Source organism: Fukomys damarensis, unplaced genomic scaffold, assembly GCF_012274545.1.
Source record: "Fukomys damarensis isolate Sample0158 unplaced genomic scaffold, DMR_v1.0_HiC HiC_scaffold_18, whole genome shotgun sequence".
In the NCBI taxonomy this organism is placed as follows: domain Eukaryota; kingdom Metazoa; phylum Chordata; class Mammalia; order Rodentia; family Bathyergidae; genus Fukomys; species Fukomys damarensis.
The window spans coordinates 10266972-10280063 of NW_022900930.1; the positions used below are offsets into that span (position 1 = coordinate 10266972).

A 13092-nucleotide genomic window follows, 5' to 3' on the forward strand; every position below is an offset into this window, starting at 1 on the left:
CCCTCTGTGTATTAAATCACCTACATAATAAATTCATAGTTGCTCTACTAGATAGCTTCCACTAGAGGGGAAAAAAAGCATTGACAGTTTTAGTTTTTTTTTTTAATGGAATACCTCCCATAAATTTGTGAACAGGCTTACCAAACCAGTAGCTTTTTTGTTAAAACCTGTGGTTAGTGTTGCTCTTCCTTTTCCTTTTCCAGGAATTTGGTTTGCCATTCTCTTGCCACAAAGTCTGGAACTCTATGCAAATGTCTTTGTGTCGGCATCCTTCCTTGAGCAACTTTCATGATCAAATTAAAAGAAATTGCTAACTTTTTCATTCTCACATTTTCTTCTTATACATACCAGTTGCATTAATTTATAGCTTTGTTTCAGATTCTTATTAATATACCAAATTAAAAACTATTCTTTGGGTCAGGGATTTAGCTCAGTGGCACAGTGCCACCTGGCAAGCAGGAAAACAAACAAACTGTTCTTTAACTTAGTGTAATTGTTGTACACATGCTATAGTTAACCATTTTTTTTTGCAGTTTTATAACTTTTTTGACAATCAGTTATCCACATTGGCTGCACATTTTTTGTTTGGCTTTTTGTTTGTTTGTTTGTTTTATACCGGGGATCGAACTCGGGACCTTGCGCTTGCGAGGCAGGCAGCAGAACCACTGAGCTAAATCCCTGGCCTTCACTGCACATTTTTAAAAATTATTATCATGTACATAGATAATATAGAACTTGTTTGGTGAATCTTCATTCTCATGTTTTCTGAACATCCACATGTGAATACAACATGGAACTTTCCCTTATTCCTTTGACCCAGACAGCTTTGTGGGCAAGGTATCAGGGTGCATATCTGGAGTACCCATTTCTTTCATGATAAATCTCTGAATTGCTGAGTGCTTGAGCGGTAGGTATATTTGTGAAGCCCACTTCACTACACACTCATGGATGTTGTAGTGGTGTATTCTTGGGTTAATACATTGTTGATGGCAGAACAGCTACCTTTCTTTGTGGCAACTACCATTTCCCCAGGCACAAATTGAAAAGGAAGAGTTTGAGGGGTTGGGAGAGAGGGAAAGCCATCTATATCTGAATGTATGTATCACCCGTATGATTTGGACAATAACTTATAGCCTTCTGTGAATGCCAGTGAGCCATGAATGATCACTCTCCAATTGCTCAGAATTTCTAGTTTGTAAATTATTTGATATTTTGTTTTTATATGCCATCTTCACATCCTGTTACTACTCTGGCATTATATGGCTGTATTTGCCCTAATTATTTCTTTCCATTCTCTGCTTTTACAATATTTCCTTGGTTTTCTTGGGCAGTAAATGATACATCATTAAAGCATTTGAATATAGGCAAAATAATATAATCAGATAACTTTTTATTTATACTATTTACTTTATATAGTAGTGATATCTTCTGAATGCCTAACTTGGAGAAGGGGAAAAATCTAGAATTTGGAGTAAGCCTCAAATTTTGCTAAATGTTTCACTAGTAAAGACAGCTCTTAAAAAGTACGTGAATTAATACACAGTGTATTTTGCCATGTAGTCAGTACTAGCATCAGACACCAAGATCTGAATTTAAAATTATGTAGCTTCATAAGAGCATGAAGCTGATTATAACAGCTAATCATTAAGATTTGTACTAATTACAGTTTGTATTGTTTCCATGGTACTCTCAAAGTTAAAATGCCTCTAGAAAGAAAGTTAAGAACTAGGTTAGGATAGTGTAATGGTTTAAAATCTAAGCTTAAGCATCAAGCCCTGACCTGAAAACTACCTTAGCAGCTGGGTAACCTTAGTCAAGATTCTTAAACTTTGCTCATTTGGAAATGAGAATACTCTGTCTGTGAAAATAAAATGAGATTCTATATTTAAAGTACCTATGCCAATGATGGAGAACCTTTTAAACTTTCAAGGATAACAAACATACCACTGTAACACACATGACCTACACTGACTTACACAGTGTATAACATGTATCATAACTGTTAAAATGATTGTTAATTAAAATTTTGATATAAAGTAGCAGTGTTACTTAGTATGTGTTAATGTTTTTTGCTATGTATAAATTTAAACACCAGTGCAAGCCCATCTGCTGTATCACAATATAGGTTTCCTTACTAAAGACTGTATAAGATCAGTAATATGACAGTGGAACTCTGAGTGGCAGAGAATGTACCAAAGGGAAGAGAAAGAAAAACATACTGAGAAAAGAAGGGTGAAAGAATGAAAAAAAAATGAAGGATATAAGAAAGAAAGAACTGAGACATGGAAAAAACAGCTTCCTCCTCCCCTGCCCCCAAAAGAAAGCAGAAATCAGGAGTTAATAAAAGTACGAAGAGGACAATATAAGTTTTGGGGACAATTCTTACCATAATTTTCCTCTATATTTCTGTCTCTTTATAGATATTCCTGTATCATTTTTCATGTATGGACTGAGTCCTCATCATAACTGTATGATTGTAGATACCATTGAAGACTGGTAAGTATTTCAGGTAATGGCTTTGCTTACTACTACTTATAGTACTGTGTTGGGTTTTTTTAAGCATACTTTGAGTAAGTGCTTCTTCCTGCCTCTAGCTCCTGTGTGCTGTAATTACAGGTGTATACCCTCACCCCCGGCTAAGAAAGTAAGTTGTTTTGTAGCCAGATCTTTTTTATTTTTGCATTTCTTAGTCAAAAGTGGTATTACCACATTTGGTCACCTACATAGTAATCAGGTTATTTTTAAATAATTTGATTGATTCTGAAAGTGAAATTCACTCCCAGATGATAGAAACTGAATCCACTATTGACATAAAAAAGTGCCACAGTCATTGAGGAAATAAATTTTCTCAGTCATTTGCAAGTTATGGTTTTTACTTATGAAGCTATCAAGCTATTAAGGCATCATGTTGCATGTAATGTGCAATTTCTTGAATATACCTGTGTGTAGAACTATAGAGAAAACGGGAATAAATAGAGCCTGGAAATAGGAAAAAGAAGGAGAGATATAGAAGGAGCAAAACATTTTACAGTTTACTGTATAACTTTAAGATTCACTGAAACACAGATGAGAGTAAGGCTTATGAGCAGATATGCACTTAGTGGGTGACAATTAGGACAAGAAACCTGTCTGCTGACTTCTTGTACAGAATCCTGTCCTACTATATCATAGATCAGTAGTGGCACACCTTTTTGAGTTTTCACTGATAACGACCACCAGCTGTGGCATATGTGCCATAAGTTTGCCACCACTGTCAAAATCCTTGCAAAGTTTTTTCAATATAATTTTAGAAAGACAATAATGAGAGCAAAGTTTAGTCGGCCTAACCTTAGCTCCTTCTCACTGAGTGGGCCAGAAAACTTAGATTTTCCCCATATTTTAACTGGTCTCTGTAACCAGTTCTAGACTTTTTTGCATTGGAGGTAACTTGCTTTTTTGTTTTACTTAATATAGTTGTCAAATCTGAGAGAAGCTTTATTTATTAGTACTCCATTTGCTGTGTTTACCCCAAGATAACTTATAGTTCATATTAGTAGAGTATTAATATAAATTTCTAACAGTTTACAGATACAGTGCATTCTAATTTGGTACAACCTTTCTCCGGAAGTAATTAAGATGAATACTTATTTTTAAGAAGGATATAGTTTCTATTTGCCTAAATATTTTAAATATAAGTAAAACAAGTATTAGCAGAGTGAGGATGTTCTCTTGGGAGTTTTGTTTTTTTAATGTTCCTTATTTCCTGGTGGTGAGTCCCAGTAACTACTGGAATTACGGTGTAGTAATTACGTGTATTTGTCTCTAAATCACAATACCATAATGCCTTAATGTAACACTCATCTTCTCCAAAAGGATTTGCTAGTCTCTACATGGCACTCTTAAAAGATTCTGAAATTTGGCAGTGACAAAGTAAACAAGATGAATTGAAAAGAAATGAAAAATAATCTGATAAATCCTAGTGGCCATTTTAAGTAAAATTAAAAGCGTAATAAAACTACTATGTGTCTTTTACTCTTCTGTTTCTAGTTTTCTAATAATTTAATATGAAGATGATAGAGATGACCTAGGAACATTTTTACTTCTACTTTCTGTGTATAGGACTGCAGGTGAAGTTGAAAAATAAAAAAGTTATGGTCATCTTTGACCTGCAACACACATAATTTGCAGCCAGCTAATTGCAGCAAGTTAACTGGCATCTGACATGAGGTATATAAACAATGTGTAGAGAAGTAGTTAAAAACCTGAATGTGCATTTCACAGATGTGAATGTGTAAATGACAAGTAAGTATGCTCCAGTAGATGATCATTCTCATGAAAACTTTGGTAAACACAAAACACAATGAGAAATTTGTATCTATCAGGTTGGCAAGAAGTAAGCTTTGCTGTAGTTGACAGTGAGTGAGAATATGGAGCAACTGGAACTTTATTTTTAAACATGACTTTTCTCCCATCTTTGTTCTGAAGAGGAGGAATCCTCATCCTCTTCCTTGTCTTCAGCAACTGGAACTTTTATACACTTATGTTGGTAATGTCTAATAAAAGAGACAAAGTAGAAAACACAAAAAAGAAAGTTTCAGTGGGAGGAAAATGCCATAATCAATTTAAAGAGCAAAATGTTGTAATATATGACAGATGAAACTAATTTCTCTGTGTACAAGTCTTACAAATCATTGACTCTTTTCTATTGAAAAAATGATTTAAGAGATAGGGAAAATGATTCACTGAGGAAAAAATAGTTCACTCACTGATAATGAAAGAAAGGCAAATTAAAACCACAGGGCCCCCTCCTTTTGGGGGATGGTGCTGAGTGGTCAAATATGCTAGGCATGTGCTCTACCCCTGAGCTTCCCCATCCCCACAAGTTTATATTTTTGTTGAGTTTGCAAAGGTTAACCTAAGTGAGCTATTTTTAAAAGAGAATTTTTTTCTTTTTATTATAAGTAAAAAATAAATCAGTAATAAAGGCCAAATCCTGATGTCCCTCCAAATCTTCATGCAGTCATAGGTGGGGCTTTTTGAAGTGGCTGGATCTAGTGTGTGATGCTGGGATCAAGGATGTGATGCTGGGAAATATTCATGATGCAATGAAGGGTGGGTAGCTTGGATAAGATACAAGGGACAGAAAGAAGGCTGCTGTGATTGCTTGCTACTTGCTGCCTTTCTGCCTTTTGCCTGACATGAACTGTTACTCCTCTGCATGCCACCTTGCCTTGGAGCCAACCAACTATGAACTGAAACATCTACAAATTCTGAGCTGCTATATACACTTCCTCCTATAGCTTTGAGTGTCAAGTATTTTGTCTCAGCAAGGAGAAAAAGTAACTAAGACAACTGAGCTATAAAAATTATAATTATGAAGTTATAGAAGGCTGGTACTGGCTGTATTGTTTCAACAAAAGGTTGGTCAGAGTATCAGACCAAGAGAAGCCAGGTATATTAGGAGCTAGAAGTATACTTTTGAGATGAAAAACTGTTGTAGGAATTATTGGTGATTTGAAGATTTCTATTTAGGTGGAGTAATGGAAGTAGAAATCAAAGTAGACTGAAGAGTAGAATTGAGCTAGACAAGAACAAATACGCCCCTGGTAAATTTTTGGTTCTTTTGAATGATCAAGTTTGAGCCCATTTAAATATAGAAAAGAAAATTGGATAGAAAAAATTCACAATACAGAAATGGCTGAGACAGTGGGGAAAGTAAAGGAGAAAAAGCCATGAAAGGGAAAGTTTGATACTTAATTTTTATTTAAAACCAACTCTTTGATATTTAAGTTCATCATCTATAACAGTTGATAAACTTTAAAGTACTGAAATGGTAAATATTTTAATCATTGTGGGCCATAATGTCTTGTGCCACACCTACTTAACTGTGAAAGTAAAAAAGTAGCTTTATACAATACGTAAGTGAAAGGGCATAGTTTTTGTCCCAGTAAAACTTGGTATAGATACTGAAACTTGAATTTCATATAAATATTTATGTGACATGAAATACTCTTTTTTTTAGTCATTTAAATATATAAACTGATTCTTAACCATATGGGCCTTATAGAAACAGGAGGGACGCTGGATTTGGCCCAAAGCCCATACTGTAGTTTGCCAATTCCTCATCAGAAAGTTGAAATATATTACATCTCTCTATACTGTAGTCTTAACTGAGAAATTCTTCACTTATTTTAAGTAGTTTTGTAGATTATCACCTGTGTTACCTGGTTTTAACCTTGTATTTATTAGATATAATTGTATTTCACAGTCATTGAGAACTTTGCAGAAGAACCTCAGAATTTGTTTTGTGACTAAAGTTCCAAGAGGCTGGTGAGTTACCTCAGTGGCACTGTGCCTGCCTCACAAGAGCAAGGTGTCCTGAGTTTGATCCCTGGTACCAAAAAAGCCCCAAAAACCTGAAGTTCCAAGAGTATTCTCTCCGCAACAGAATTCTTTGCCAAGATAACTAGAAGAGGGATGATTTTGCTATAACCATCATTGTATTTCCTTTAATAATATTTTGAATTAGATTTTAAAATTATATTTGAGATTGGAAGGAAATCAGAAAATATTATTTACCACAAATAAAAAGAAATTGTAAAAAGTGAAAACAGAACAGTGTTATTTGCCAGTCTTAAAACTGATACATTTTGTTCTTTTTGTGAATAAAGGAACATTACTAAAATTTCAGAAATGTTAAAGTAAATTGAGAAGCTTATGTGAAAATTTGAAAAGTAACTGATGAAACCTTTGTATATCAACATGATCTTTCTTAAATACTGTTAACTGTGACTGACTTTAGTTGAAATAATTATTGTATTATGAAAAGCTTTTTGATAGCAGGTAAAAGATTTTGCAGGTTTTTTTAACAATCTCTCATCTATAAATAGTGCTCTGGAGAATTCAAATTCCTAATTTCTAAGGGTAGTCTTTCTAAATAAATTATACTCCCTTCCAGTTACTAATCTCCCAGGTCAGTATGGCAGTTCTGATAGCTTTCTCTGGAGTATATCTTAAGTATGTTCTTTTTTCTTCTTCTTTTCTGCTGCTGCTTCTCCTTCTCCTCCTGTTCCTTTTTTAGTTGTTGTTGTTTTTGAGACAGAGTCTCACTGTATAGTTCATACCAGCCTTGAACTCACTATATTAACCCAGCCTGGCCTCAAACTCCTTTTGATCTCCTGCCTCAACCTCCTGAGTGCTTGGATTTATAGGCATCTGCCACTATAACTGGTTTAAGGGTCTTCTTTTTAAAAGATAATGCCTCACTAATATTTGTCAGTGTGGCTAGGTGAAGGAAGGACCGATTTTCTTTTCTTTCTAGAGATCTTTTTGTCTATTCTCTGTTTTGATCCATGGTTGATAGGAAGTTTGTACAGTCATCTTTCATTAAGGGCACAGGAAGAGTAGAGCATTGGAGGGATGATCCTTTATGAATCTTTTTGTTTCATTAAGTTTATTGGTACTTTTCAGATATACAGTACAGTTACATTCATCATTGGGATCTTGTATCTTTACATGATGTACTAGGTTCTTATTTTTCCCAATACCCCTGCCGTCCCTTCACCCCCTCCACCAAAACCTTTATGAATCTTAAACTGAATCTTAGCCTTTGTGACCATTCTGAGAATTTTGGCATCTACTAACTTGCATCTCTAATTATGATGTAATATTTGAACTAAGCAGTAGATACATACCAGGAAACCCATGAACTATATTATGAAATGGTATGAAAAAGCTCTCCTTAGCTTCTCTTTAATATCCAGTTTGAGTTCTGCCTGAGAAATTAAGAATCAGGGTTTGGTGCAGGGGGGTGATGGTATGGTGAGGTATAGAAAGAGAAGGAAGGGGAGATAGGTATAAAAGGAAGGGGAAAAATATTCTTGTTACTGTAATATGATATTGCCTTAACATTTGTAGAATATTATGGGGCAATAGCCAATAAGCAATTGACAGTTGTTAGCTATCAACCAACTATAATAATAGTCATGCAGTAATTGGTAAGTTTCTCCTAAAGCCAGAGATATCATAAAGAGAATATCAGAAAAAAAGTGTTTGTAAATGGGGAGGGGAGGTGGGGGTGAAGGGAGGGCAGGGACAAGGGAAAAAAAAATGAGAACCAAGACCTGTCATGTAAAGGTACAAGATCCCAATAATGAATGTAACTGTACTGTATACCTAAAATGTACCAATAAACTCAATGGAAAAAAATTAAAGAGAATATCATAAACAAGGCCCCCAAAAAAGCTACACTAAAGAAAGAATAGCATTTTAGTATACACGTTTGTAGGAAAAATACTTTTTTTTCATTGTGGCATTGAAAATTTACTAAATTATCCAAGAATTTTATTTTTTTCCATTAAGCTTATTGGTACATTTAAGGTATACAGTACAGTTACATTCAGCAATGGGAACTTGTACCTTTACATAATGTATCTTGGCTCTTATTTTTTCCCCATTACTCTACCCTCCCTTCAAACTCTCCACCCCTCCCTATTTACAAAGACCGTGTTTCCATGTTTTCCTTTTCTCATATTTTTTCCTGTCCCTTCTTTCCTTTCCCGTACCCCTCCTAGTTCCCCTACCCTTTTAGACCTTTTCTTCATATTTCACGTGATCATTTATACTTTTTTTTTTTTGTACTGGAGATCAAATTTGAGACCTTGCCCTTGCAAGGCAGGGGGCAGAACTGCTGAGCTAAATCTCTGGCCCTGTCAATTATATATTTTGATCGTTATTTACACTTTTAGCTTCTCACACCAGGGAAACTATTCGGTATTTACGTATGTGTGACCTATTTATTTCACTTAAGATTATGACCTCAGTGTGCATCCATTTAGCTATAAATGTTTCTAATTTCTCATTCTTTATGGCTGAGTACTACTCTTTTTTATTTAAACACACACACACACACACACACACACACACACACATACACACACACATAGTCTTTAGTTGATGGGCAAATGGGCTGTTTCCAAGCTTTAGCTATTACAAACTATGATGCTATAAACAAAACATGGGTGCACATATATCACTGTGGTATGATTTGTTTAATTCTTTTGAAAAGGAGGAATAGCTGGGCCAAATGGGTCAAATGGGACCTCTAATCCTAGTTCTTTGAGGTATCTCCATACTGATTTTCACAGTGATTGCACCATTCTGTACTCCCAGCAACAATGGAGAAGGGTTCCTTTCTTCCCACAACCCCACTAGTATTTGTTACTGATTGATTTCCTGATAGGCATTTTTTCTGGACTAAAATGGAACCTCAGCATTGTTTTCATCTGCATCTCTCAAATGAGCAATGATGAACATTTTTTCATATATTTATTTGGTGCTTTCACTTCTTTCAGAAATGCCTGTTCAGTTCAGATGCCCATTTTAAAATTGGATCTTTATATTTGGGGGGTTTGATTTTTTTTTTTTTTTTTTAGTTCTTCATATATTCTGAATAGTAGTCCTTTGAGGAACGGCTGATAAAAATTTTTTTCCACAGTTGTCTGTTAGCTCTGTTGGTGGTTTCTTTTGCAGTGAAGAAGCTTTTTAATAAGATGAGATTCCAATTGTTGATTCTTTGTGCTAATTCCTGTGCTACTGAGGATTTGTTCATAAATCTTTTCCTGTGCTAGTGTCTTCAAGAGTTCTACCTATCTTCAAGCAAGTTTAGTGTTTCTGTTTTAATATTTAGCTCTTCAATCCACTTCAATTTTAGTTTAATACATGGTAAAAGATAGGGGTCTAGTTTTAATCTTTGACAGGTTGAAATCCAGTTTAGGAATAATACTTTTAAAGAATCATGATTTGGTAAGAGTTTTACCAGATGTTTGTACAAATAGTTAAATCCAGAAGATTTTAAGTTTTGGGGGATGGAGAAGCTTTTGGTTATTCATTTATAATGATGCAAAGAAACTGTGTTAGAACCTAAAGAATATAATTTAAATGTTACCATAAAAAACAAAATTGTTAATTCACTTCCCATATTGGTTAATATCTGCCTAATTGAGATTAAAACCTGCTGACAGTGTAATTAAGACTATATTACTATTCAGTTCTATTTTAAAGCCTTTAATAAGTTTGCTGCTATCACTTCACAGAGGAATGGGGAAAAAAATAAGAACCAAGATTGATTATGTGAAGGTACAAATTTCCAACAATGAATGCCATTGTATATTGTATTGTATATTGTATATTACGTTGTATATTTTACCAATAAAATTAATTTTTTAAAACACAACATTTCTCTGGTGCATAGAAAAAGAAAAAATATTTATTGACCATTTGCTTAATAACTTTGCGTTCATTTTAGGCCACAAGCAAAAGGAAAATGAAAAAAATTTCTAAGCACATGACATGGAAAATGAGCTCGAACAAGGAACCCTTACCAACTACTGGTGAAGAAGTCAGTCGTTTGAAGAAATTCACCATTCCAAAGATCAGGAGGACCGCTGGGAAAGGTAAAATTTCTATGGAAGATCAGATTTTTAAAATATCTGTTGTTTTAATATTTGTCTGATTCTTTTTTTTCCTCATTGAATTTAATGGTACATTTTACTTATATAGTACAGTTACATTCATTATTGGGATCTTGTACCTTTACATGACAGGTCTTGGTTCTCATTTTGTCCCCTTTTCCCTGCCTTCCCTTTACCCCCTCTTCCCCTCCCCATTTGCAAACACTTTATTTCCATTATTTCATTTTCCCATATTTTTTCTTTTCCATTATTACCTTTCCCCTACCCTTCCCACTTCCCCTACACCTTTAGCCCTTTTCTTCCTATTTCACATTGTCAATTATCTCATTACAATCTTATGTACTATTACAGTTTTTCACACCAGAGAAACTATTCAGTATTTACACACGTGTGACTTATTTATTTCACTTAGGAGTATATCCTCAATATGTATCCATTTTCCTATGAACGAATCTAATTTCTCATTCTTTAAGGCTGAGTAGTATTCCATTTTATAGAAAAACCACATCTTCTTTACCCAGTCTCCAGTTGATGGGTAAATGGGCTGTTTCCAAGTTGTAGCTATTACAAACTGTGCCACTATAAACATAGGTGTGCATATATCACTGTGGTATGATTCTTTTAATTCTTTTGGAAAGATGCCCAGGAGAGTGATGGCTGGGTCAAATGAAACCTCTAGTCCCAGCTCTTTGAGGTATCTCCATATTGATTTCCATAGTGATTGCACCAGTCTGCACTCCCACCAACAATAGAGAACAGTTCCTTTCTCTCCACAACCCCGCCAACATTTGTTATTGTTTAATTTCTTGATAGCAGCCATTCTTTGTGGGGTGAGGTGGAATCTCAGGGTGGTTCAACATACCTAAGTCAATAAATGTAATACACTATATTAACAGAGTCAAAGACAAAAACCATATGATCCTCTCAATAGATGCAGAAAAAGCATTTGACAAAATTCAACATTCATTCAATGATTTAAAAAACCTGCAAAAAAATTGGAATAGATGGTCTATATCTCAACTTAATAAAGGCTATCTATGAAAAACCAACAGCCAACATCATATTAAATGGCCAAAAACTGAAAACCTTCGCATTAAAATCAGGAACAAGACAAGGATGCCCACTATCACCACTCCTCTTCGATATAATTCTGGAAACAGCCACAGCAATTAGAGAAGAGAAAGAAATTAAAGCAATAAAGATAGGAAAGGAAGAAGTTAAACTGTCATTACTTGCTGACAATGTGATACTCTACATTGAAGACCCAAAAAATTCCACCAAAAGACTTCTAGACTTAATTGACACTTTTAGCAGAGTAGCTGGTCAACATTCAAAAATCAATAGCCTTCTTGTACACAAATAACAGACTCCCTGAGTGAGAAATTAGGGAAACAATTCCTTTCACCATAGCATCCAAAAAAATGAAGTATGTAGGAATCAACCTAACAAAAGAAGCAGAAGACCTCTACACTGAAAACTACAGCACTCTGGAAAAAGAGATCAAAGAGGATATAAGAAAATGAAAAGATATTCTCTGCTCCTGGGTAGGAAGAATCAACATAGTGAAAATAGCCATGCTACCAAAACTGCTATACAGAGTCAATGCAATGCCAATTGAAATTCCAACACTGTGTTTCACAGAACTAGAAAAAATAATCCAAAAATTCATTTGGAACCAGAAGAGACCTAGAATAAATAGCAAAAGCCATCCTAGGCAACAGACGTGGCAGCGGGTGTAACAATTCCCAATTTGAAACTATACTACATCGCTACTGTAATAAAAATAGCATGGTAATGGCAAAGAAACAGACCTGAGGATCAGTGGAACAGACTGGAAGGTGCAAAAACAACTGCAGATGTACTCAGCTACCTCATCTTTGACAAAGGAGCCGACCATCCTCACTGGAGGCAAGATAGTCTCTTTAATAAATGGTGTTGGAAAAACTGGATTTCAACCTGCCACAGATTAAAACTAGACCCTTATCTTTCATCATGCACTAAACTAAAATCAAAGTGGATTAAAGATCTAAATATTAAAATAGAAACACTAAACTTGCTGGAAGATAAGTTAGGCAGAACTCTTGAAGACACTGGCATAGGAAAAAACTTTATGTACAAATCCTCAGTAGCACAGGAATTAGCAGAAAGAATCAACAGCTGGGATCTCATCTTAATAAAAAGCTTCTGCCCTGCAAAAGAAACCATCAACAGAACTAAGAGACAACCTACAAGGTGGGAAAAAATTTTTACCAGCTGCTCCTCAGACAAAGGGCTCTTACCTAGAATATATAAAGAACTCAAAACAGTCAGCCCCCCCAAATATAAAGACCTAATTAAAAAATGGGCATCTGAAATGAACAGGCATTTCTTAGACAAAGAAGTAAAAGCAGCAAGTAAATATATGAAAAAATATTCCACATCACTGGTCATTCGAGAGATGCAGATGTCTGATTCTTAATGTTCGTTTCCTATTTTGACTATATGAAATTAGGTTAAGTCAGGTCTTTTAATTCCTTAAACACACATGTGCTTCTCTTATTCCACAATATTGAATAGACCCCTACTTACCTATGTAGAAGTAGTTTACTTACTCCTATCCCTTCTAGTAAATACACTAAAAACTCTAGAAATTATATGTAAA

General features: G+C 34.8%; 1 protein-coding gene across 3 annotated transcripts in view; it reads left to right on the forward strand.

Moving 5' to 3' along the window:
* Nucleotides 1-13092, forward strand: part of Tex15 (testis expressed 15, meiosis and synapsis associated) — a 73914-nt gene that overhangs the window by 12537 nt on the left and 48285 nt on the right. Inside the window, exons 2-3 of one of the 3 annotated variants that reach the window (XM_033765380.1) lie at nt 2421-2496; nt 10286-10433. In XM_033765380.1, coding sequence (XP_033621271.1) covers nt 10304-10433 — 130 coding nt within the window. In that variant the 5' untranslated portion in view covers nt 2421-2496; nt 10286-10303. Of the gene's footprint in view, nt 1-2420; nt 2497-7679; nt 7704-7905; nt 7977-10285; nt 10434-13092 lie in introns of those variants that run through there. The other 2 variants (XM_033765379.1, XM_033765381.1) reach the window with 2 other exon arrangements.